This window comes from Sphaeramia orbicularis, chromosome 5 (genome assembly GCF_902148855.1).
Source record: "Sphaeramia orbicularis chromosome 5, fSphaOr1.1, whole genome shotgun sequence".
Classification (NCBI taxonomy): domain Eukaryota; kingdom Metazoa; phylum Chordata; class Actinopteri; order Kurtiformes; family Apogonidae; genus Sphaeramia; species Sphaeramia orbicularis.
This window is the reverse complement of record NC_043961.1, coordinates 37,562,862-37,589,087: the sequence shown is the minus strand read 5'-3', so window position 1 is coordinate 37,589,087 and position 26,226 is coordinate 37,562,862. Positions and strand designations below refer to the sequence as shown.

At 37.2% G+C, this 26,226-nt stretch overlaps 1 protein-coding gene across 9 annotated transcripts in view; it reads right to left on the bottom strand.

The window, feature by feature from the left end:
- Positions 1-26,226, bottom strand: part of LOC115420086 (dedicator of cytokinesis protein 3) — a 237,527-nt gene that overhangs the window by 4,327 nt on the left and 206,974 nt on the right. For 3 of the 9 annotated variants that reach the window (XM_030135293.1, XM_030135296.1, XM_030135298.1), the window contains 23 exons: positions 23,560-23,618; positions 23,273-23,421; positions 23,098-23,183; positions 22,880-22,906; positions 22,134-22,229; positions 21,794-21,854; positions 21,195-21,288; positions 20,961-21,109; positions 20,060-20,146; positions 18,359-18,463; positions 18,076-18,217; positions 16,596-16,762; positions 15,710-15,796; positions 14,121-14,300; positions 13,282-13,365; positions 12,937-13,053; positions 10,616-10,740; positions 9,548-9,692; positions 7,887-7,968; positions 7,681-7,799; positions 4,084-4,171; positions 3,880-3,999; positions 921-1,006 (listed from right to left, as the gene is read on the bottom strand). In XM_030135293.1, the coding sequence (XP_029991153.1) occupies positions 921-1,006; positions 3,880-3,999; positions 4,084-4,171; positions 7,681-7,799; positions 7,887-7,968; positions 9,548-9,692; positions 10,616-10,740; positions 12,937-13,053; positions 13,282-13,365; positions 14,121-14,300; positions 15,710-15,796; positions 16,596-16,762; positions 18,076-18,217; positions 18,359-18,463; positions 20,060-20,146; positions 20,961-21,109; positions 21,195-21,288; positions 21,794-21,854; positions 22,134-22,229; positions 22,880-22,906; positions 23,098-23,183; positions 23,273-23,421; positions 23,560-23,618 (2,455 nt within the window). The remainder of the gene's footprint in view (positions 1-920; positions 1,007-3,879; positions 4,000-4,083; positions 4,172-7,680; positions 7,800-7,886; positions 7,969-9,547; positions 9,693-10,615; positions 10,741-12,936; positions 13,054-13,281; positions 13,366-14,120; positions 14,301-15,709; positions 15,797-16,595; positions 16,763-18,075; positions 18,218-18,358; positions 18,464-20,059; positions 20,147-20,960; positions 21,110-21,194; positions 21,289-21,793; positions 21,855-22,133; positions 22,230-22,879; positions 22,907-23,097; positions 23,184-23,272; positions 23,422-23,559; positions 23,619-26,226) is intronic. The other 6 variants (XM_030135294.1, XM_030135299.1, XM_030135295.1 and 3 more) reach the window with 4 other exon arrangements.

Sequence of the window (26,226 nt, the reverse complement as noted above, 5' to 3'; positions counted from 1 at the left end):
CACTGTGTCATGTAAGTGATTTCCCCAAACAGAAATAAAAATCATCAGTCCTGCTCCTGTTGCAGAAAGAAGCACTGAAAGGTTCATGAAGCCCCACTAAAGCTAGAGTATAGAACATTTCTGTATGAAAATATCATATAATATAAAAACAACTAGGCCTATGTTCTATATTTTGGTGACTTGAGGGTTTACATTATTCTAAATATTTCCAACAATGTTGAAAATAAGATGAATCAGTTATTTTATTGAATCTAACAACTGGTTTCATCTGATCAAATGCTAAGTATATCACATCTCAGAGATAATGTTATTTGCAGACACAGAGGACGGTAGATTTAGTCAGTTTACAGGAAGGTACTTTTTTATGTTCAGTGTAAGTGGAGAAGAGACTGTATCAAATTAAACCTCTTCATATCATGTGGATGCACAGATAATAAATGACTGGAAAAATTGTGAACCTTTTTATATTAAATTAATAATGACTGAGGATGAAACACAAATAGTAATATTTTAAATAAAGAAAAGACAAAATAGAAAAACATACCAAAAAGGACAGGAAGGGTAACCTGACAAATGCAGGGTATTTTATTTGTTAATTTCGTCATTAATTCTCAGCTCTACAGGGACATTTCACATGACTTTTTAGGTTTGGAGACACCGGTGGCACACAGACAGTAACTCAGATTGATTAGAGTGCAGTGATTGTGCCAAAATCACAGAGAGGCTCAGATGAACATGTAGAAGTGACTCAGTGTAGCTGTGACTGACTGCAGCTTTGGTACGAACATATTAAAACAGACAAACACTATTGTGTCTCCGAAGGCTCGGACAGACGGACAGACAGACGGACTGACAAGCATCCAGACTGACAGCAGGAGTGAGGAGAAGGAGGAAGAGCAGGAGGAGGAGGAGGAGGGTACCTTTCTTAAGGAGCGCGCGGGGAGAGCTGGAGGGAGGTCGCTGACCTGGTGGTGGAAAGCATCAAAGTGCATCGACAGGTGTTGCCCTACAGGGGGAGACACAGCAGGACTGACTGAGATAGATGCACACACACCTCAGAGAAGAAGAAGAGGAAGAGGAGGAAGAGTGGGTGGTGGAGGAAGTGGAGGTGTAGGATGGAGAATGGGCTCTGTGCACAGCCCCACTACTTCCTAAACGTCAGGTGGCTCCTTTATTTCCTGTCTTTCATGATTGGACACACTGATTAACCCAGGTGTGTCTGCTGCTTCCAGTTGTGACTACTGATTAGACACATTTGGATTTATCAGTGTGTCCAATAATGAAAGACAGGAAATAAAGGAGCCACCTGAAGTTCAGGAAGTAGTGGGGCTGAGCATAGAGTCCATAAAGGAACAGAGAGGGAAGGAGGTGCAGAGAAGAGTGTGTGGAAGGAGGTGAATCTTTCAGACTTATGTTTTGTGTAAAAATGATGTTGGCTAAAGAGGAAACAGGAGCCACACTGGAGGATTTCTGTTCTGGGATTTTCAGATGGGTTCTTTTCTTTTTCACGCTCTTGCCTGATGGGACTGATAATGAAAATGATAAATAATTTCAAACGTAAGTAGGAATATAATATACAGGTGAACAAAAGGCAAAAAGAAATTACAAATTTAAACAGAACACACCAAAATATTGAAGGTAATAAGTTCACCAAAAACAAAAGAAAAGAAAAAAAGTCACACAATGTAAATCTATTTCATTGTGGCTCTTTGACAACACTATATGTCTGAAATGGAGTAGGAAGAAGCCAAGCTTATATTGTCCTACCCCAATTTTACACGACTTGACTAATCAGCTAATGTTTACAATCCATAAAGAATAGTTAGTGTAAAAAGAGAACAAATTATAACATACCATCATTAACTATATTGTTGTAGTCCTGTTCATTGTTATAGCTCTGGAAAATAAGTTTTTTATACATCTTCTTCAATTTTGTGATGTTTTTACACTGTTTGAAGGAGTGATAGTTTGCTTTTTTAAATAGAATTATGCATTTTAAACGTTTCCCTGTGGTCTACGTAACTGTAAATGCTATACTTGGGTCTGAATTCTTCATTAATTCAACTCCACAGGTCCATCTTCAGCCCTATTTCTGAGTAATGACACCAGAAAAGGTCGTTTTGAGCGCTGGCCCTTTGAATGCAAATGACCTCACCCCCTCCAGGTTGTTGACTGTGCTGCTCTGTCCCGTTCAACCACTTGTGTTCGTTAATACAACCAACAACTAAACATTTTTTGGTAATCGGCTCAGAGTTTGGACATATTTTCAGTATGGACTACAACCACTGCTGCTGACAAACAACTATGTCGTACAGGGAGAAATGTTCGTCAGAAGTCTTGACCTTGTATGTGCAAATGTCGTGATGTAACTAGTTACAGATGTAACAAATTAAGAAGGAATTAAAACAGGTTGTAGAAATCCACTTGATTTTTGCCAGAATGAATATAAAGATAGCTTTGCAGCACCTGGAGGGTTTAAACTTATTGAACTATTAGGGTCCAAATACACAAATAAATGTACCAAAGACTAATAAAAGTGGGTTTAGCAAAATATGACCCCTTTAAAGTTTTGTTCCATTCTATTCCACAAAACCACCCCACTATATGAAATGCACATCTTTTTAAGATTTGTTCTAGTAAAAAGTGTTTCATATTTAGTCTCTCTCTGTAGTCAAAACCTTCCTTTGTATCTGTGAATAATTTCTGTTACTCAGAAGTCATTTATTTCTTCCATTGTATTTGTGCTGTTTTAAACTCCACCACATCCCTTAATTTGAATGTATATGGGAGTAAGAATAGTATATTGGTGCATTCCAGATATCCTGTATTAGTAATCTGTATCACTCTCTGTTGGAAGTGTGCGTAATGATGCTAATGTGTGAAAACAAACAAAAAAATATATATATATAGAAGTTCAATTCATCTCCCAACAAACAGATTGTCTCCTCTTCTGGTCACATTCTGCAATACTTGGAATTTTAAGTGTGGTGGTCTTAAAATACTCACCTCTGACCTGAAGTTACAGCATAAATATGGGGCGTGAGAATCTTACAGTAATGCATCCTTACAGTTTCTCTGAATAATCCTCAGCGCTGTCGGCACATTTCATTACATCCTTTTCATTTTCATGTTGAGTGACCATAAACATAAACTGCAGCAAGAACGCAGCTAAAAGAAGTGGTCATGCCTGCAAAATGACATCGCATGGCAACGTATACATACAAATGTTCCTCATCGGCTTAATTCAGAAACAGAAACCTCATTTGCGATATATAGCAGACAAATTGCACTGATTACAATAAATTCAGTAAATGATAAAACCCAAAGACTAATTAAAGGAATTAAAGCAAGAATTGAGACAAAATGATTTTGATAATAACAACAGAAAGCAATTTAGTAAAACACTAATAAAAAAAAACATCAAGATGAAATTAAACTATTAAAATACAAGCCAACTCAATCAGCTACAAGAGGAACAGTGGCAAAAAACATGTTGACATTAAAATGTAAATTTCTCCAGAGATGGCCTGTGTGTTGCAGGTGCACAATGAATGAAAGTGGAATCACAAAGATCAGTAAAATAAGCGCCTGCAATGTTATAAAATAATATGAGTGTGCTCTTAAGAGGGCTATATTAAAATAATGAGATGTAAAACGCAAGTGCAAGTGTTTCATAAGTAAAAAAATACTTACTAAATACTAATTAATTCGAACCTTAATAAAGCCAACTGAATGCCTTATCGCAACCAAAAACAAGTGTAAATCCTCACACTCATACCACATATACAAGCAGAATACACATATAAACTAGACAAAAATGCACCCAGATGTCAGACAAACAAAAACCAAATGCGTATAAATCCAGTTTCCGTGTCCTACCTTGAGGCAGGTTGCGTGGGGGAACAGGAGGCGCCATGACGCTGCCAACGTGGGCAGTGAGGAAGGGGAGGGCTTCTCTGGTCCCACTGTCTAAACTCCAGCTACTGGGAGTGGTGAGGACTGGACGGACGAGAGGACACAGGAGGTAAGTGGACCACACTGACTCATCTGGTTTAGTTCAGTGTGTGTCTGTGTGTGTTTTACCTTTCTCAGCCACAGACAGGTTGGGGTCGCTGCAGGGTTTACACGGACCGATCACCTGATGGAACAGCGCTCGCTGGAAGTTGGTCGGCTGCAAAAAACGTGGCAGATAAAAGTAACTGATATGTTTCTTACAGATTATCCTGCATCCTTATGACACAGTTAGGTGGTCCAGTATAAAGAGAGACGAAATGCAGCTCGTTGTTACCCCACCCCCGTATTGTTTTTAATTCAATTTGTTTGTTTGTTTCTTTGTTTGTTAACACTTTAGCAGCAAAACTATTGCTTCAATTCATACCAAATTGGGTTTATAGATTGCCAGTGACCCAGAATACATTTGATTACATTTTGGGAAAAGTAGGTTGAAGTTAAAATTTTTCATGAATTTGTTTATTTAAATCTTTTTTTCCCCCCATTTACTTATAATGGATGAAATTTTACATGTCTGTAGCAGCGAACTAGTGGTTGAATTCATTCTAAATTGGGTTTATAGATTGCCAGTGACCCAGAATAGATATGGTTACATTTTGTGAAAAGTAGGTCAAAATTCAAATTTTTATGAATTTTTAAAATCCTTTTTTCTTCTCCCATTTACTTATAATGGTCAAAATTTCACACGTCTATAAAAACATAAATTTTGTTTCAATTTACTTCAGACTTGGCACATACAGGGTGGGGAAGCAAAATTTACAATATTTTGAGGCAGGGATTGAAAGACAGTGTATGACCTATTAGTTTATTGAAAGTCATGAGAATTTATTTGCCACAAGAAAATTGACATAATAGAAAATGTTTTTATTCTATGTGTCCTCCTTCTTTCTCAATAACTGCCTTCACATGCTTCCTGAAACTTGCGTAAGTGTTCCTCAAATATTCGGGTGACAACTTCTCCCATTCTTTTTTAATAGTATCTTCCAGACTTTCTCGTAATAGTTTTGCTCATAGTCATTCTCTTCTTTCCATTATAAACAGTCTTTATGGACACTCCAACTATTTTTGAAATCTCCTTTGGTGTGACGAGTGCATTCAGCAAATCACACACTCTTTGACGTTTGCTTTCCTGATTACTCATATGGGCAAAAGTTTCTGAAAAGGTATGGATAATAGTGTTAGGTATGATTATGACATCAATATATGTTTGGTTTCAAAACAATTGACGTAGTGCCTGCTGAGAAAAAACAACTAAATGTTCATTGTAAATTTTGCTTCCCCACCCTGTACATAGAGGCAGTTGATATACTGACATCAGCACATGCATAGACATGATGACATCAGCTGGATTGACGCCAAAATAAGATACAATACATGCGAGGGGCGGGGTTTGTTGTGCCTGGCACCACTTGTTGTTTTCTATAAAATGACGGCATCTCTAGTGCATCTAAGGCTGAAATAAGGAAAACTGGAGATTCACTTAGACCAGGCCTGTTAAATTAGCGGCCCACTTGAGTGGCCCAGCCTGAGGTCCAGTCAGAGATGCAGAGGGCAACTTGTTTTGCAAGATTTCAGAAATTCCTACAGTGTTTCAGACCATAAATGCAACACTCCACGTAACCTACCACTTGTCTTGCCATAATGCAGTGTGTTGTTTTGAAGCATGGGAAACGGTGCTGACAAAAGTACTGTATATACCAGGCCTGTAACGGTACACAAAATTTTCGCTTCGGTACGTTTTCGGTTTTCAAAGCCACGGCTTGTTTTTTTTTTTTTTCAGTTCAGTACGGGAGGAAAGAAAACCCCTCAAAATGTCTTCAGTGCATTCATGAATTTTTGAACTTTCTTCCACCAATTTTTGGAGACAATAGAATATAGAAAAACAGGAATAATATAATTCTGCTGCTATAAATTTAATAGAAAATAAAATATTACTAAATGTATTTTAAACATTAGTATTGCACTTTTCCCCGAAAGGGAGTTTTGAACAAACAACAAAAATGTAATCATAATTCTGTCAGTTCACATTCCGCGTTAAAATAACAAAAAAATTCCACAAGTGCAACATTAAGAAGAGGGCAAACTGGTATTCTGTTTAAACAAAGTGAAGAGCAACACTGACAAATAAATTAACCTAATTATTTATTTTAGGACAACTAACAAACTGTTTATGCCACTTTGTGTACTTGTGTGTGTGTGTATGTGTGTGTGCAGGGTGCAATTTGTCAAAAACAGGGAGGGGGTAGTTATACATGTGGGTTCGGTCCATAACAAACGTAACAAATGCTGGCGTGAAACTTTACATCCTTTCAACTCCTTTCCAACTTCCAACTCCTGGGTTCTATTCCTCTATTATACAGCATGTGTGTGAGACAGACAGACAGACAGAGCTAGTGTAAGTGTTTTAGAACTACCGTAGTTCATAGGCAGCAAATAACGTTCATCTGATCACTGTCTCTTTCCTCGTTGTCTTTCACCTGAACCCGCAGTGATTCTAAACGGGACTGTACTGATGGTGGAGGGTCTTCAGCCTCTTCACTTCAGGTTGACATCATATTTTTTTTTTTTTTTTTTTAACCTTATGGAAGCAGCTATTTCATATTTCGGGTCATTGTGCGCTAGTTCCATATGTCCGTGTGGAACTTGCATGGATTTAAAGTTCCGCATCAAACGTCTTTCGTTCCTTTTTCTTCTTCTCAACATACTGTGCCGTTTCAGTACAGCTGTGTACTGAACCGAACAGCTGCGTACCGAAACGGTTCGGTACGTGTACCATTACAGGCCTAGTATATACCAATGTACTTTTCAACACTGAAGCATAAAATTGATGATGAAAACCACAGATTTAACCAGGCTGGGACTGATGAAATAGTTGTTTATTCTAACATCAACTTCAAATGACTTTATGAGCCAAATTTTATGAACCAAATCTAACAGCTGTTGGTAAGAACAAAAAAATGTCACTTATCCCACTGAGAAAGTCAGTGGGGGTATTGTGGGGTGTGTACCTAAAAAGAGTAAATAATAGCACATCTGATGTAAACCTAATTGCAGTATTAAATTTGTGGTATAGTTTCCTTCATGTTTGTGCAGTGAAGTATTCAACATTCTTTATTTCATTCAGTTAAATGCACTTTATAATGTGCCAGGTTAAAAAAAAATGTTATCACTACAACTCTACAACTGTGCACATTTTGTTTATGCATGCCTGGGTAAAATGATTATTTATAGAATTTCTCTTTATTTTCTTCATGCCATTTATTTTAACTGAAAATTTTTTTCTCCTACTTCAGATTCTGTTCAATTACAGCTCTGTTATTGTGTTTTTATGCACTTATAGATGTGCCTTTCTTCATGTTACCAAATTTAAAAGAGCAAATATGAATAAAAAGTACATATTTTTCCATCGCATTGATCTGTGTTGGTTTGACATTTGTCATTATCAGCTGCTCACTGGGCATAAATGTGGCCCAAATGAATTTGAACCTTATTTAGACCTTTTCAACCACACTGACTCAATAAAAAGGGAGAAAGGTACAATTGATTTGTTACTTTTTGACCTTTTTTTTTTTTTTTTAAACATTAGGTGAGTTTGCATAAATGTATTTTAAGTGCAATTTAAAATGTCACTTCAGAAAATGTTTAATAATCTTTCTTGGCCCTTCTTACCTGTCCGTTCTCCGTGATGTTGGGATACATGGCGCTGCTCGGTCGTTCTCTGTGTGGCGGCAGCAGCATCAGCATTTCTCTGTTATGTCTGTATTTGTCTGGTAGAGAAGGAGATCCAACTGCAGAGAGATGAACAAAGGGAACATTTAGAGAGAGACAATATTCATAACAATTTTGATGTTCTCTTGTTAAAGGACTTTGCTCACCTCTGATAGTTGAGGGGGTGGAGTTTATCAGCTGTGAAGGGGCTGAGTGGGTGGAGCTAAGACTGGAGGAGGAAGGGCTCGCCTGGGGTGAAGAAATTAATGTACATTATACTTCAGCAAATATTCATACATAGTAGAATTCACTAATCTTTCCCTTAAACAGATTATTTGAGTACACTGCAATGTGTAATATCTGCCAAAGGGGTGAATAAAAAACAGCAAAAAGATGTAGTGGGTTGTTTTCACCTCCGCAAATCAAGTTCTGTTTAAATATGGGGTAATAATACATTTGGTGATGTACTGTACACATATTCAAGTCACTTTTTTACATTTTAACATGGAAATGTTATATATTATCCTCCTGACAGACAAGAAAGCGAAAGAGGTTTTGGCTTTTTTACATTAAATAACTGTCGTGATTGGAAACAACATGATGCTGCAGTTTTTTCAGATATTTTTTTTTGTTTTATATAATTTCCTTTGCAGTGGACAAAGTTTTTGATTTTTGTTTATTTTTGTGTGTGTGTGTGTGTGTGGGGGGGGTGTTTTTTGTTTTTTTAAGTATAGCTGTGAAACTCTTGTCCCCCACGCGGAACAAAATTGCTGGGTCTCAAAAGGATGTACAGTATATTTGTAGTTTTATAATAATGTTAAAAATGATTAATATTGTTTAAGTGTTCCTGTTTGTCATAATATTCCTGGTTTTGTGTGTCATGACTTTTTCTCCTAGTACTTCTAGTACTGTGTAGACTTGCTTTTATGTGATGTTTGTCCCTTTTAGTTTTTTAATTAAAATTTTTTCAAATTTGAATTTTATCCTGTTTGATTATTAATTTATATTCTCATACATGATGTTGTTTTATATCACTCCTTCATTTTTACATTGATTTGACAGCATCATGTTACGTTATCCCTGCCCTCTTTACTCTGATTCACTTAATTTATTCGAAGTGTCATGTTTTTTCATTTGCTGTACACATCTCTCTTATTGTGTTGCTTCTGTTTCAGTGTTTTTACTTGCATCTTGTATCCTGCTGTTGTGCCCTCTGCTTTGTCTGTCAAAAGCACTTTGTAAACTTTGTTTTTAAAAGGTGCTATAGAAATAAAGCTATTATTATTATTATTATTATTATTATTATTATTATTACTACTACTTTCATGATTCTAATGTATATTTTCCTTCTTAACAAATACATACAGTTGTGGAAAAAATTATAGACCATCAAAAGTCATCAAAAACAATGGTTATTCAATCAAGGACTAACTCATGTGTGTATCATGTGACTAAAACAGACAGAAAAGAAAACACGGAATGCCTAAAAGCACTGTTTTTGGCTGTACAATGCCATAGATATTGATGTAAGAACTGAAGTGATTTTGGTTATTATCAAGAAAACATGGAAAATGGTTAGATATCAGCTCTGAAATTAAACTCTTATGAGCTATTTTTGTTGTTATCATTATGTGTCCAAACAAACATACCTTTAGTTGTACCAGGCATTAAAATGAACAAGAAATTGAAAAAAAAAAAGGGGTGGTCTAATAATTTTTTCCGCAATAATGTTGATGCAGTGTGTAGCTGTGTGATTTCTACCCGTGCTCCTCCCCCATTTCAGTGTATGCTTGTTTTGTTGACCCTGACAGCCCTGAGCAGCACTGACCTGCATGCGGTAGAAGTCCTCTGGGTGTTCCACCACCATGCCATCGGCCAGGATCAGCAGGTTACCGATGTTACCTGTCTCACTGGAGTTTTGAGAGGAGAGAGAGGAGGAGGAGTTTCGTACTGGAGTCAAAACAGCTATGGGACTGGGAGGGGGGATGGTGAAGAGAGGAGGTAAAGCAGAGGGAAGAGGAGGAAATAAAGGAGGAGGGGAGAGTGGAGGCATCGAGAGGAGAGGAAAAAAGGCAGAAAGAACCAAAGGAGGTGGCATGCAAGAAAAAAAGGCCAATCCAAAACAACAATTCAAACATGCATGATGTGATTTTATGGGGATGAGTGAAGCAGGAGTTCATGCGTGAAGCAGTGAGGTGGGAACATGATGGTATGAAGGGAGAGAAAAAGAGAGAGAGAGAAGATGGAAGGTTTTCAGTGTGCGTTGATAGCGGTTGACAGATGTCGTGAGAATATGAGATGTTGATGTGTTCTGTGTAAAATTATCAAAGATCATTAATGACAGAGCAGATGTTGGAGCAGATCTGCGTGAAACAGATGAAAAAGTCAGTGAGAGGAAGTTTACTGATGGATGTGATGTGTTTGGAGGAATGAGTGTGAAAAACCCGCTCGGTGATGTAAAAAAACAACAAAAACATTCTCATAATGTCTCTCCCGTGGATAAAGTAACAAATTCAGTATTCAAAATTCGGATTTTCACTGCAGGTTCAGAAAAAGGCCTGTTATAGTTACTACATAATCACCTGATCCACCAGCTACTTCATCATTGTCGTCATCTTTTGCTTTCACTTGTATATAAATAACTGTGTGGAACAAATAAAAACATCATATTTCTATCTCTATTTTCAGCGTCTTCCACTGTGTGACGTAATTTTCATTTATATGTTCCAGTGCTGAATGCTAATAAATAGTTCCTCTTTTTCTTTAGGTGTGTGTATTAAACTGCTTTTGGCTTATACTATACATACAGGACATATGATTAACAGAAAAAGATAACTGTTAAGTCATATTCAGTGGACCCCTGATGGACCCCCGGTGGACTGTGTGTGCTGCTGACCTGTGCCGGTGCATGAGTTTGAAGCTCTCGGGGCTCATAGGGCTGTGAGAGGCCAGGATCCCTCTGGGAGTGTTTGCACCAGGTTTGTCCAAACCAGGCAGACCCTGCAAGGCCACATAGAAACACTGCTCTGAATATTCCCACTGCCCCCAGATATTCATGCATGTATGTATCTGAAAATGTGATCAGGAGTGAGTGAGTGAGGAGACAGGAGCGCTGGGTGGACATATTCATGTGCACTGGGGTCCCATCAGGCGGTAACGTGGACACATTTGGTGTTCAACAGTTTCTGTCATGTAAGTGGAGTAACTTATATGCATGTATGATACATAATTGGTCCAGAATGCAGCAGCGCGTCTGGTCTTCAATCAGCCTAAAAGGGCTCATGTCACCCCGTTACTCATTGAGTTACACTGGCTACCCATAGCTGCCCGCATCAAATTCAAATCTTTAATCCTAGCCTACAACATTCTCAGTGGGTCTGCTCCTACCTACTTAGGTGCACTGATAAAAGCTTATGTTGCCCCACGACCACTCCGCTCATCTGGGGAACGTAGTCTGGTGGTCCCCAGACCTTGTACAAGACAATCCAGGCTCTTTTCATGGGTCGTGGAACGTTCTACCGAGTACTATGAGAACAGAGGCATCCCTGCCTATCTTCAAGAAGCTCCTGAAGACCCAGCTCTTCCGAGAGCACCTCCTGTCCTAGGACTTTTCAGACATTCCATTTTAAATATTCTAATAAGGTTTTTCCCAGGATTATCACAGATTCCTCCAGGATTATTTCTGGACCTGCTGCGGTGGTCCTGCCTCTTCCCTACCCTCATCATCACCACTCACTTATCCTCAACTGCCTCCATGTGTCTCCCCCTACTCCCCCCTTCTCCCCCAGTCTCCATCTCTATTGCTCTCTCTTTTTCTCTTTCTTTACTCTCTCTCTTTAACCCCAACTGGTCCAGGCAGACAGCCATCCTCCAGGAGTCTGGGTCTGCTCCAGGTTTCTGCTGTTAAAGGGAAGTTTTTCCTCGCCACTGTCACCAGTCACAAGTGTTTGCTCCTGGAGGATTCTGTTGGGTTTCTGTAAATTGGCTTAGAGTCTGGTTTTGACCAACTCTCTATATAAAGTGTCATGAGATAACTTTTTTGTGATCTGGCATTATATGATAAAATTTGATTGAGTGATTTGATTGGTGTTCCCCTGTAAGTCGCTTTGGAAAAAAGCATCTGCCAAATGCATAAACATAAACATATTTGAGTAGGTATTTATAAGCACTTTAACATTATGTAGAACAAAATTTGGAGAGAAAAATTTGAGGTGAAAAATGTCAAATTACTGCTCGGTAACACATGGACTTGAAATGGACACATTCTTTTAAGCTTTACGCAAACATTCAAAACATGGTCCTCAACAGAAATTGATATCAAGTCGGACAAAACCTTTTGCATATTATGTTCAACTATGCTGAAAATACATTTTGGAGGAAAACATTGAAAAGTCTGTGTTTTACTGACATGAGAATGTGGTAACACGTGGACGACTCTTTACCATTGTATGCATCACCCAAAATGTATCAGAAGATCATTACTTTCTGAAAGTTTGGCTCAAATATCTGAATTATAAGTAACTTGAAAATTAAAAATTGGTATTTTTGTGGTAACACGTGGACAGGGCCTTTTAAGCAACTCACAAATGTTCAAACTCATTAATACCAATAATATTTACAAAATGTAATATTTGAAACTTAGTCATCTATATAATCAACAGATTGAGTAAATGTAAAGTTTTTTAGATAGAATTTTTAGCGTCAAATTCGAGCTCTGGCTATGGTGTAAAAAGTTACAATCGATAAAATCGGTTGTAACTTTTTTCTACACGTGGTGTTTTAAAAAGGACAGCAGTTCCATAAAAGACAGATCTGTAGCTAAAAAATGAGCCCACTTGATAAATGACGTGTGCAAATTTACTTTTTCATGTTGACGTTCACTTTTGCTTGATCAGACCCACTAGTGTTTGGATAATGACCGGAAGCTGTTAGGGTTCCTAACAGCTGAAAATGTGAAGAGGTAATTTAGATCTAAAAGGGTGAAACGTTCCAAGTTGAAGGAAGTTCAGACGTGTAGAAGTGACACAATCTTGGCTCGGAGCTTAATAACATCCTCTTTGAAGAAGCTGCTAATTGGCGCTCTGTGTTGTGATGATCACAAGACTCTGCACTAGTTTAGTTTGGACTAGTCAGATGTTGGATCTTGAAGAAGTTGTTTCAGATCCTTGATTGTGTGCGTCGTTTTCTCATTATTTCTGTGAGTGGATGTGTGCTCACATGACAGAGGCTGCTCCTCATCATCTGGAACTGATCAATCAGTTTCTTGTGCAGGGGACGCATTTCTGGGTGCACCAGCTTCTCATGCACAGCGAGACCAACTCCAAGGATGTGAACCTGTGGGGATCCGCACCGTTAGTGTGCAGACACTGAGCTCTGTACTGTCTCATTCTGGCCTTGGAAAATGGATCTGTACAACTCCTGGCCAGATTACAGTGACATCAGACAGATTTGTTACATGATGATTCTCTGTAACTTGGCAAAATAAAATCTGTTAGCTTCTCTGTACATATTTCTAGTTCCCACATGATTAACTGAAAGTTTATGACTGAAACAATGTGTCACCTGTTCCTGCATCAGGTCTTTGAGCTGTGTGATCTTCTCTGTGTCTTCAGGATGGCTGGTTATGTACTCTTTGTCAAAGAAAGCCTGGTGATGCAGAAAGAAACAACACTGTTATGAATGTAATGCAATTACTGTTCAGAATACCCTGTAAATATACAGGATCTAGCTTTGATGGGACGGAAAGTAAAAGCTGATGTCTGTCTTATTCTAACAGATTCCTAATGCCAAGACAAACAAACGTCTGACAAGTCTTCAAATTTGAAAACTTTAAAGGAAACTCTATCCGTTTGCAGAAAAATAAGACTGTATTCTCATTATCATAGATATCAGTCAGAATACTTTATTAATCCTAGGAGGAAATTATTGTGTGTTACAGTTAAAAGTATGATAAAAAGTATCAGCAAAGAAATGATCAATACAACAAAAAAGAAAAAAAAAAATACTGTCTATATACATATATAAAGCTCTAAATATATAACTCTGAATATATAACCACATATACATATTAAAACACTCTGTTAAGACACAATTAGAATAGCAATTTGTATAATGTGTACTAGACAATATATTATCAATATGATAATTAAAGAAATATACATGTGTGCAAAAATATTGTGATATTAAAAATTATGTGGTTATATTATAATTATAATTAATTAAATTCTGATTTTACTACCATCACATTCAACGTGTTGCTTAATGGATGGGTGCTCCACCTCCTTAGCCACAGCCCCGTCATAAATCCAGTTCCTGTACAACCACAGGTTTGTATTTCCAGGTTTTTTGACTTGTTTGTGCTACTGGTTATGTAAAGAACAACATTACTGTACATATCCCACCTCTTGGTATCTGGCGATGCCTCCGTTAACAGCGGCGTCGATGACCCCGTTCAGCGTCATACTGAGCAGGTTGATGTTTCCGTGCAGCTGCTTGTGCTGATACTGACTGATCAGAGTTCGCAGCTCCTGGTTCTTATTCTCCACCACAGAGATGGCATTTTCTAAAGGACTCACCTCCACCTGATTGAGAATGCAAAGACAAAACAGGAACACAGAGAAGGAGGTGAGAAAGTTTTTCAGTTCATATGGTAAATAGGTTTCTGCTGCTTTGAACTTTTCACACATTCTATCCAGTTTAACTTTTTATTTGACACAAAACACTGTGTTCTGCACTGGAAGCTGCAGGATTTGCAGACAGCTACCCTGGAATTCAAAGCAGTTTGTATTTATATTGATGCGTCTCTTGTGCTCTAAAAACTAATATTTGTAGTTGCTTAAATCATATTATCATACGTTACTCATTTCTCACTATCTTGTCAGTTTAACTCATGTACTTTGAGTATTTCCTCATTTTCTCCAACACAAGTATAAAACTAGGTTCATCTGAGAAAACTGGACTTGAAACTTCATGTTCATGTATTGAACTCGCTCTGGAGTCCCACTCCAGTCCAGTTGGTGGCGTTAATTTACTTCTTTAAGCACCTTTAAGGAGGTTTGTCAACTGTCAAAAATGCCACAGAAGCAGAAGACACGAGGCGCTTAGTTCATTAATGACTGTCGATGAGCAGGAGAGGAGCGCTTAAGTTTTCTGAGGCAATGTAGAAGGTCATTTTAGACGGAAAGAAGTGTTTGGATTCTCTGAAACCCCAGAAGTAAACAGACACAGGCTACAGTGTTGTGCTGGAACGAGCACAAACACACTGATTTGAACCACTGCTTACATGTCAAGGTTCCTTCCTTTCAGTTTCCCAGAGCAGTCAGGCTCCAAAGGTGTGTTTAAGCTCTTCCACCAATGTGGTTGAAGGTGGAATCAGCCAGAACACCTGTTGTTGGAGCGGCCATTTTGAAACACCATGAGTCAGTGTTGTCTTGCTCATTCTAGTTTGGAAATCCTACTTATGAGTAACTGTTTTGGTCTCCCTCTTGGGGAAGGCCTTCCTCTCTCATGATGAAAGCCTCTTGTGAAAAAGGAAAAACCCAAAACTGAATACAGATCCATTCAAAGTTAGATTAAAACTTTAATTGTCCTATTCCCTTCACTTTCTTTTCTACCTCTGTTCTTGACTAACTGTACAAACTTACCCATGTACTGCTTACATGGATGTGTGTTACTGTTACAGTATTTTGTTTGAATAAAAAATAACCCTGCAAACTAATAATTTTTTGTTGTGCTTTCTTCAGTTATCCAAGTTGCTTACACTTAAAAAGATCCATTTAATTATACTTGATATTTTTGAGCCAATTAAATAAACTGAACTAGTAGATATAAAATAAACTGAACTTAAAACTAATGATCACATTTACTTGCCTTTTTTGAGTGCAACTGGTTTCCAAGATTCGATTAAGTAAGATCAACTGGTCATTTTTTACAGTGTGGTTGTCATAACACATCAACTGAAATTAAGATGGCCTTTTCAATGTTCACTCACCAGCTCTCTTTTCTCCACTTCAAACCAGCGTGAAATACCAGGCAGAGGGTGAGTCAGGATCAGGGTTGTTCTCTCTATCCACAGACTCTGAAACACACAAAGCATCCAATGACAAGATAGAACAAACTGAAATCTATACGATAAAACAACTCAACATGACACAAGTCACTGAAGACTGCGGTAAATACTGAAATCTACCACAAAAGCACATGGAAAAATACACAGGTCAGATGTTCTTCTATAAATCAGATGCCAACTGTTCTCAAGGATTAAAAATATAAAACATAATGTTTTACAATTAGATATAATGTATAGCTGCACGTGCGAGAAAAATATCAATATTCTTTATTAACAAAGGCAGACAGACAGCATTTTATGAACACAGCAGTATAAAACATCTTCATACCAGTATAACCCAGTACCTGTCTGGTAACACCTCAGATATTAACAAGAAACTAGACAGTTGGAGACTACAGATCCTCATATCCACCACACTGAAAAACTGTGATGATATGATGAAAAAAAAATATACACTTGTTACAAATCATTTCTTTTACCTTAATACTTGTACAAGTATGAGGATCAATATATAATTGAGGGACTTTTGAAGTCCATGGGATATACCTTGCATACATCTTTATTAAAAGTAAAAACGTATTTAATTATGGAAACAATCACTTATTAATAAATGATTTATAAATAATTAATAAATGACTAGATATACTAAAATGTCAACTAAATTCAAATCTGACAAACATTGAGCCTGTGCTTCTTTATTGTATTAATTATATTGTGTTATTACATGTATTTGACTGTGTGTTTGTGGTTTTATGTTATTACTGCTGTCCTCCAAGGCCTTTACTTCACTGAATGTTTCTCTGCTCACCTTGAACTCATTGTCTCTGTCTTTGGGTCCTTTGTGGAAGGGCCGGTCGTAGCGGAAACGCCGAACGTTGTTGACTCTGTAGAAGCTCTTGATGCGGTCGGGTACTCGGTCCATCTGGAGGACGCTGACGCTCTCTGGCACTGGTGTTACTGCGTAGATCTGGAGGTCTGGACCCAGGACGTTAAAGAAATAACTGAAATACTCCACACATTTAGACACATCCAGAGTAGTGGCACTATTCATTAGCGATGTACTGCAGTAATAAGTTTTTTTATACTTGACAGGTAGTTTTTATATCGGCTAAAATTTGCTTAGAGGTCTTATTTATGTCTGTGCATAAGAAATCAATATAAGTGAATTCCCAAAGGAACTTTGTGTTGGTAAATGCAAATTATGCAAATTTACAGGATTTCAGTTCTGTTCAACATGTTGATGGTCATATGAACTATGTTTTCAGGTCAAAAATGTCCAATTTCATCACAATTAATGCTATATGTTCATGTCACAAATGGCCAAGTTAGATTTGAACTGAATTTGCCTGAAAAACAAATATTCTATTCTTTTAGATTCCCCAATTTTCCTTACAAGATTCTATCCTACATATCACATGTTTTATTTTTACAGGTTCAGTATGGAGTATGGTGCTGATCCATCCTGCTTATGTTACGCCAATACATACATTAAGAATGTCACACATCACTTTTTAAATCAACAGTTTTCTAATAAGAAGCATTTTAATAAAGAAATAACAATTCTATATTATTATTGACTCTTTAGTATGATGATAAACTATACAATAAATAATTCTGATACTAGTTTTTGCACAGGGATCATTTGGGGAAATGGTGACATGGCTGCCGAGCATCAGTAAGATGGGATCTGTAACAGCCAAGTAACATCCATCCACTGCCACATTTTGTGTTTTTGTGTCAGCTGTTATTGTTTTAGATCCACAATACTAATGAATAAGAGGATAATTAGCAATAGTAAGTATATAAGTTTATTACTAATAAAGTACTGGTACTGACCAGAGCATCATGGGTCACGTCCACCAGCAAAAGTTTTCACATACACGTGTTATTTAAAATCCAATATTTCTGAAAATATAGCTTCCACTGTCAAATAATATCACTAGTCTGTGCACAAATGTATTAGCATTATTTCAACACAGTTCTATGCATTTCTTATAACTTTGGTTTTTTTTGCAAAAAAAGGCCACTTATTTGACCCCCTAAGTAAATTTTAGCCGATATGCGTATTTATTTTATCTTGTACATACAGTGTCTGTTTTATTTATTTCTGCTGCCTGGTGAACAAAGCGCATCAAAATTTCATGACAAATTAAGTCTGTCTATGTGTATCTAATGAGTCTCTCATCAAGTTCCTAATGATCATGTGAATGATGCGTTAAGATATGTTCAATAATAAAATAAGACGTGAAAGGCTTTTTTTTTTTTTTTTTTTTTTTGCTGAAGGATACACTGAGCGTCACACTGCAGAATGGCCTCATCTGGCTGATTGGGGTGCTGCATTGCAATGGCCTGTGGAAACTCTCCCAGCATCCTTTGCTGAAAGGCCTCTAGCCTTTCATAGTCATGACCACGACAGACAAACTCCTTGTTCTGATGTGAATAAAAAAAGATAAAAGAGGTCAGAAGTCGTCAGTAAATACAGAACAGTTTGAGAAACAACCAGTAAACCTTCTTACAGTCCTTTATTCAAGCAAATCTTTAATAAATAGATAAACAAAAGGATTTTCTCACTCTGAGGAAGAAGGGGAACTTCCTGCCATAGAATCCAACCCTGAAGAACTCCGGCTCCAGACGCTGCTGCTCCATTATGTTGTCATAATACGCTGCCTCCATTTTCTACAAAGTAACAACCACAATGAGACAGTGAACATGAAAACTACATCTGAATCAAACTGCCTTTCAGTTTTACTTATAAATAGAAACACATTAGTTTTCTGAACAATATCAGTTCATTCACGCTCTCATTTATATGTAAATCAGATAAGATGCGATAAATGAAGACCTGAAAATCTGTTTCTTCACATTGTGATGGTCAGCAACCGACCTGTAGTCTAATATTAATCCTACAAAAACCATTTGTATCATATTTGCTATGCCAGACTCTGAGACCTCTATTTTATCAACAAGATCAATACTTGCCCTAAAAACTTGTTGTATGTGACCTGATGTGTTTTCTGCCCCTGGTGGATCATCATCCCACTGCAGCCAGTGGATGGGCTTTTTTTTGTGCCTTTTTCAATATGGCCGCTATCGTTAAATCATCCACACACTTTTTGAAAGAAAGTATTCTGTAATTTTCCAAAAATTATGTTAAGAAGAACATTTACATTGTTATTTGTTTTTTAATCAACTACTGAAACTATGCAAAGTTATTTGATAATTGATTCTTTATAGTACAGTTAAATTGTGCTAAGAGTGTGCGTATCAAAACGATTTATAAAAATGCCCGATGTATCCAATGTGATACAAAAATATATCATAAAATGATATGGCAAACATTTTTGCTTGAATTTTGTTAAAAGGTCTAATAAAATTCCTCAAAAATTTAATTTTATGGCTAGTTTTTGATGTTTCAAGTTTTACAGGGTTAATTTAGTAGTCTAATGAATTCCACATTAAACCTTTCAACTTTGTCATCTTATCTGCTTTTGAGAGGAATCGTATGGATGATATCATTTAATTAATACAAGTGCTGTCCAAACTACTCATATTTAAATACAAAAAAACCAGTATAAACACAGCAGTGCATTATGGGTTGTCTATAGAAGTAATGTTGCATGTCTATTTATAGTAGGACTAATTGCTGCCAGTTAATGTTGTGATTATTTTGTCCATTAATAACTTTGTTGTGTTGTCTATAAAGTGCCCCAAAATAGTGAAAAATATCAATCTTATTTCCCAAAGACCAGGATCATGTCCTCAAATATACTGGTTGGTCCAAGACCCAACGATAATCAGTCGACTGTCATTTGATTGAATAGATGGTAATAAATTCCAAATGCTTGATTAAACAAATAAAAGCAGCAGCTCCAGTTTATGATGATCCTTTAGTCTGTCTAAAATTATTCAGGTCAATTAATTTAACTTGTGAGTGTTTGTCTAATGTGTTGATTTGCTGCTGTTGAAGAAGTAAAGACAAGATGACTTCAGACCGCCGAAAACTACCCAAACTCACCAGTCTGCTGATAGGTGCAGATATCTTACTGTGAAATAACCCTGGTTTACACACATGCTTTGTCCAGGTAGGGAAGACTGGCCTTTTATGTTCTTCTATGAAGTATAAAAATATTCTTGATTCATTATGAAACTGCAGAGAAATTAGACTTCGGAGTCCTGCCATAGTCTAAATCATGTGGAACACTAAGGAGTGTTGTTGTGTTTTGTAGGCGTTTGCTGTTTCTGAGCCACTGATGTGGTGTGTTGGCTGCTCACCCGAATCCAGCTGAGGCTCTGGTAGTCATACAGAGATTCATACTGGAAGGCCAGCTCCCTGCACAGAGGAATACCGTACTCCCAACACTGGAGGGGACACACAAACACATACGTATACACATTTAAATAGGGTGGTTTTAAAAGCAAGCACTCACCATCACAGTGTTTTCCTCTGCTTTTGTGAATAGCATGGTAAACGTTTTTTAAATTAGCCATAAAGACCCAGAACTATTTATTGTGGTGACTTCCAAATGGATTTTTCTCTGCATTTAACCATCACCAAGAGATTTATCACCATTTACTATATCATCCTTTGCATTTTTCCTAATTTTTCCTGAAAATGATGCGTTTTCCTATATTAAATTTACTTTATCATGTTAATGTTCATAAAAGATCAGAGCAGCTTTAAAGGTTATTACATCAAAACAGAGTCAATTAAAAGAAACATTACCTTTTCAGCAAAACATATCATTAATTCAACATTAAATACAAGTATCTATAACCACTATAGTTTGTCAAACTACATAGGTAATATTGATGAACCAGTTTTGCACGCACCAAAAAATTCATCCAAAAAAGACATCTGAGGCAAGCTGCATTTTACCTGAATTATTTCACTGTTTTGGCTGGAGAAGTGGTTAAAAATGTATTAAGCATTTTGGATCAGTAGATACCTTTGGGTCTTTGAGGGTTAAACTTAATAGTTACTATAAAACATTCACTAATAATCCTGGAGATGATGCACAGAGTAAGAGATGTTTTTCAGACTAAATATTTGTCTTTAATTTCTAAACTTGAAATGTATCTGTTACTCTGACACATGTGAGTAGGTGTGTTTCCCTGATTGACATGGTGTGTGACCTCTGACCTTGGTATGTGCTGAGTGTGTTTGACCCCTCACCTTCCCCTTGTTGAAGTAGTGGATGACCTTGCGGCAGAGCCCCTCCTTGCGGTGCCACTCAGTCTGAGCAGGATAATGAAGAAACTCTTTGAGCGGCCGCTCATCCCAGTGCAGCAGTTCCCAGTATAACAGCAGAGTGAACGCAGCCTCTGTGGTAAAACCCACAAACACAGTCAGACAACACTCACCCTTTTACCACCCGGCGCATGTGTTCATATGTGTTATTTAGTGTACCAGTGAAGTTCTCAGCCTGTAGATGCATATCACACAGTTTGTGGATGTAGCGGATGTACATCTCCTCCTTGTTGATCTCTGACTTGTAGAAGTTCTGATGAGATATATAAACACCAACACATTTAGTAAAAGTTTGATGCACATTAAAATTCCTAGTCCGACTGGGTTCATACTGTCTACTGAGATTATAAAGATTTCCTTTTTTTTTTGTCAGACACGTGGAAAAAAGTTGATTTTTTTACATTGACATCGGATGCTGTCCTCCGTGGGATGCCAGGCAGCAGGGGGCACAATCATCCCTTGTTGCCTGGCAAACCTGGATAAAACAACTGACAATGACAAGTCACAGTAACATCAAGCGACCCTTCTGAGGAAGGCTACAGGCTGTAGCTGAAACATGTCAAGCTAAAAAACATAAACTTTTTTTTCCATCTGTCTGACAAAAAAGAAAAGGAAATCATTAAAATTTCTATTTTAACATTCTGCTCATCTTAGGAACTGAATGCTTTATCTTATCCATTTATATACATCAAAAACAAAACAGTGTTATTGATTGTAGTTTGGTAATTTATAAATCATCAGTTTGACATTAAACTTACCAGAAGGTTAACAGTGCATCCAATCTTCTTATTTTCTGTCTCATCTCCCTTCATACAGTCCCTAAACAGAAAAAAAAGTTGAACAACACAATTGTTTCTACAAATTGAATAGTCCTTCGTGTTTGTGCTCATATAGGTAGAAACTATTACATGCTTCCCCCAAATCTGTTCTATTTAAAAGTCTCATGGGAGATGTAAAGTTTTCAGGATAGTTATCAATGTTTAGTCCTATGAGAAAGACGTGGTGTTGCATTGCTGAAAATGACTTCATATATTTTCATCCATTTAAATGCCTTAGTATAAGTGGTGTATATGGTAGAAAGTCCTCTGGGTTTATCACCTGTAGTCCAACAGTCGCTCCATCAGCCGAGTGACTGAAGTAACAAAGGAAATCCCTGTTTCTCTCCATGTCTCCTGCTCGATTTTCTCTAACAAACTTCAAACAAAATGGGAACACATTTAGTCAAAATGGCCACAAGTCCAACATGCTATATGCAAAGACTGACATTTTAATGAGGAAAACCTTAAAAGATTTCAAAGTCTAAATAACAGATGTATATATTAGTCCTATAAAGACTGAAGAAACCTGCTAAAGGCTGTAAAAACAGGATGAAATGTACAAGGAAATGCAGATTGCATTGCATAGGTAACTATTCTTTGTGAAAAAAAACATTTTTGTCAGATAAAAGAGGAGTAGTGATTAATGTTATAAAGAAAAGAAAGAAATTAGACAGATAACACAAGTTAGGTAGAAAAAATAAACTTTTGTTTCCCCTAATTATTATTCCAAAATACCTTCATAGTTTATACATAAAGTAATGAAGTAAAGATGTAAAGATAGTTCATGCTGTACCAAAGGGCTTATACTCTTCTTAAAATAAAGAGCATGAACAGTTTTTTTTATATGTTTGTTGTGGATTTAGATTTTTCTGAAATGTGGAGTTTATGGTTTTATCATCAAGTCTGCATTTTTTTTTAATTACACCCAAATCCAACCTTCATCATGTTGGCAGAGAGAAGAACTAACAGCAGCTCAGATTATTTAAAAGCCAAAGAACAGGCCTTTATGTAAAAGCGAAGTCATACCTGGGGTAGGGCCCAAACAGCTGGGTTCTAGTCCCGCAGCACAAAGCAAAGCAAAGCAAACACACAACAGCAGTGTTAGGGTGGAAAAACGAGAGTTAATTTCTATCACCAGAGAAGAGAGAAGGACAGAAGGCGTCAAACTGGTGAGAGACGAGTTAGAGAAAAACAGGAGGAGAGAGACTGAAGAGGTATAGAATCTTTGTGTGTGTTTTTCTTACAGTAAACTGAAGAGTTCCCTGTAGTTTTCATCCCCTTTCCCCTCAGAGACCAAACTGTCCAGCTTATCAATCAGCTCAGCCTCCACCTGAACACACAGAAGGCTTTAGTATTCGACTTTATCATAACGTAAGTGATGTTTAACTTCTGCCCATATTTACGGGTGTGTTTGAGCACCTGTTTGAAGTTTCCGTTCTTGCGTTGCTCCCAGTCCATCATGTCATGGAAGATGGGGATCATGATGTTTCGTACCTCCACCTGAGGGACCAGAGTCACTCCCAAGAATGGACCGATCATACCCGGGATAAAATGGATTTTGTTCTCACCTAAAACCAGCACACACATATTTATCAGTGTTTAACAATCCGATGAATGAGTGTATAAGATGTGCATGCAGTGCTACAGTTCACGACTGTAGACTAAGCTGAGGTTCTAGATGTGAACAGGTGTAGAGAAAGCCTTACCCAGGTTCTGCCACATGCTGAACAGTTCATAGGTCATCATCACTCTCATGTCACCATACCTGCAGGATTCCAAACATTAGTCAAAATACTTGATACCTAAATGCACTAGAGGAGTAGATTATATTTGGAGAGCTTTGCAGATGGGTGCTTCTGTGAAACTGGGTTTATTTTGGTACCTGGTATTTTGCCAGTTTTTTAGATCCAATAATAAAAGAGAAGTTTAGATATATTTCCCCCCAGGATGTACCTGATGATAATCTCAAATAAATGCAAAAAAAACCCCAACAACAACAACAACAACAAAAAAAAAACTATTGTCTTGCTCTGAGCCATCCCAAAATTAATGAATTTAAAAAATATATATATTGGGGTGAAAAATAGGACCAAAACTGGGACATGAAAAGCTACCTAGGTGTCAGTGCATTTGATCTGGACCACATGGCTTGAAATGGTCTTATACAGCACTATAAATAAAGACACTCTGTTAAATTTAATGATCCTAGTGGTTTTCCTAATCCAGACATGTGGGTTTTCACAAATCTCAGCCTCATTCCAGGTTGCGTGTGTAACCCATTGTGTCCACTCGCATGACATGGGGAACCGGCCCATTCAAACACATGTAAATTGCGAGTGATTTTGCCACAGCGGCCATTTTTGTGAAACACTCTGCTTTGCATAATTAGTTTGATTCCCAAAATGTACCTGTGGGAGAGTAAAAAGATATTCGAAAAAATAGTAGCACTTAATTTGCGTGGCCTTTTTACTGTGTTTTATGTGGATTTTTGTATAAAAATAATATAAAAACATGTTTTATCTGAAAAATAGTTCCTCTTTTATCTCAGTAAATATTAATTTTTAAAACAGACCCAAAGTGCTTCCAAACTTGCTTCATAACATTAGACTACATCTGGTTTGAATTTTTAGCCCCTCTGTCCGGATTTTAGGGACCAGTTTCATAGAAACACCCAGTTCCTTTCCAATGTTACAGCATGTTTTTTTATAAACAGAAACTGCAATTGAAATGCAAATAAGCCAGGCTGCACTTTAATTTAGGACAATCACATTTCAGACTTTGTAAGGATCCACAGAGACACTGATGTTCTGCTGTTTTATCATTTTGATATGTTGTTTTGTTTTACTCTTAAATTCATTGTCAAATGTGTTCATGGTGGTACAACATTTATTTAAAGAAGACCATTCAAGACCATTTCACCACAGTAGGCTTCACTGACTGATATGAGGATAAGTGCAGGCAAAAAGCCAAAAGTAACTGAAACTCTCTAATGTTTGTGTGTAAAAATGAGAAGTTTTTAGAAACTAATGACATCAGAAGTGCTGAAAAAATGGAGAAATGGAGGCTTTAAAGCAACAAAATAATCAGAAGTAGATCAGCCCTACTGTGTTACCACTTCTCACTCTTCCTCTTGTGTTAAGGTTGGCACCCACCAATTTTAGGTCTTAAATGCATAAATGAACCACATAAAATTTGTGTATTGCATCAAGGCTTTTTGACTTTGTCAGGAACCTTTATTTTGACAAAATAATTACAAAATATTTTTTATTTATATTTTTTCACTAAATTATGAAATGCTGTGGTTGAAATTATGATCTTTGTGTTGTTACGGTCTGTTTTGACCCAGTTATAAAAATAAGATTATAAAGCAACAATTTAAGCCAAAAATGAAATCATGAGTGCACTGTCAGCCAACACACTGACAGCCAGCTCCTCTATCAATCATGTGAGCTTTTGAGGATTCTCATTTTGCCTTGTTATCCAGTATACCTGCACAAAAACAAAACAAGCAAAGACGAGCATGTCCAAACACGTGAGGTCAATTTAGTATAGAGTTGGAGACTTGCAGAGTGTACACCGATGGGGATACTGACAAAAAAAAAAAGGTCCAGAGGCTCACACCAAAACTATTAAAACCAATATTTTCATGGATAAGGAAGCCTAACAAGGTAACCAAGAGATGAGAAACAAATTGGATGATAGATAATTGTTTTTAGTGTATTTTACAGCTGATTTAAGACATGGGTCAAAACCGACCCGTTAACATAAGAGATGGTAACAGAAAGCTAATACAAGAAGAAAGTTTGACTGACAATGTCTTAATCCATATCAGTCTATTTTTAACAATTTGAGAAAAGTGGAAACTCAAAAGAAGCAGGTAGAACTTTTAGTGCCTGAAGTATAGTCCCTGAGTTTAGTGTCTGGGGCCCCCTTGTTCCTGGGATTGCTTGGTGGAAAAGGCCTATTAGAAAAGGGAATGAACTTTCCTAGAGTAAAAAAGTGTTCCTGTAGGATTCATAAAGTAGGTCGCCAAGTTTGTGGTGGTACAACACTTCAAAGAGGGAAATGGGCTCTTTCAACTTCACACTCTGAGCCTTTTAGCTTCAGATGATACACAGAGTAAGGACAACAATTACAGGAATGAAGTTGTGTCTGAATGAGTGCGTGCGTGTGTGTGTGTGTGTTTGTAGAGGATGTGAATGCAGATCTATGCAAACAGGTACTATTGTGTGAACATAGGAGAGAAAGAGGAAATGTGTCAAACTCTGTTCTTTTCAGAAATTAATGCGTGTGAATGGGCATAAATTTCAAGGGGATGCAGTGGATTTGATTTCTGAAAACTACTATAACTTTTTACAGTAAATCATAATTTT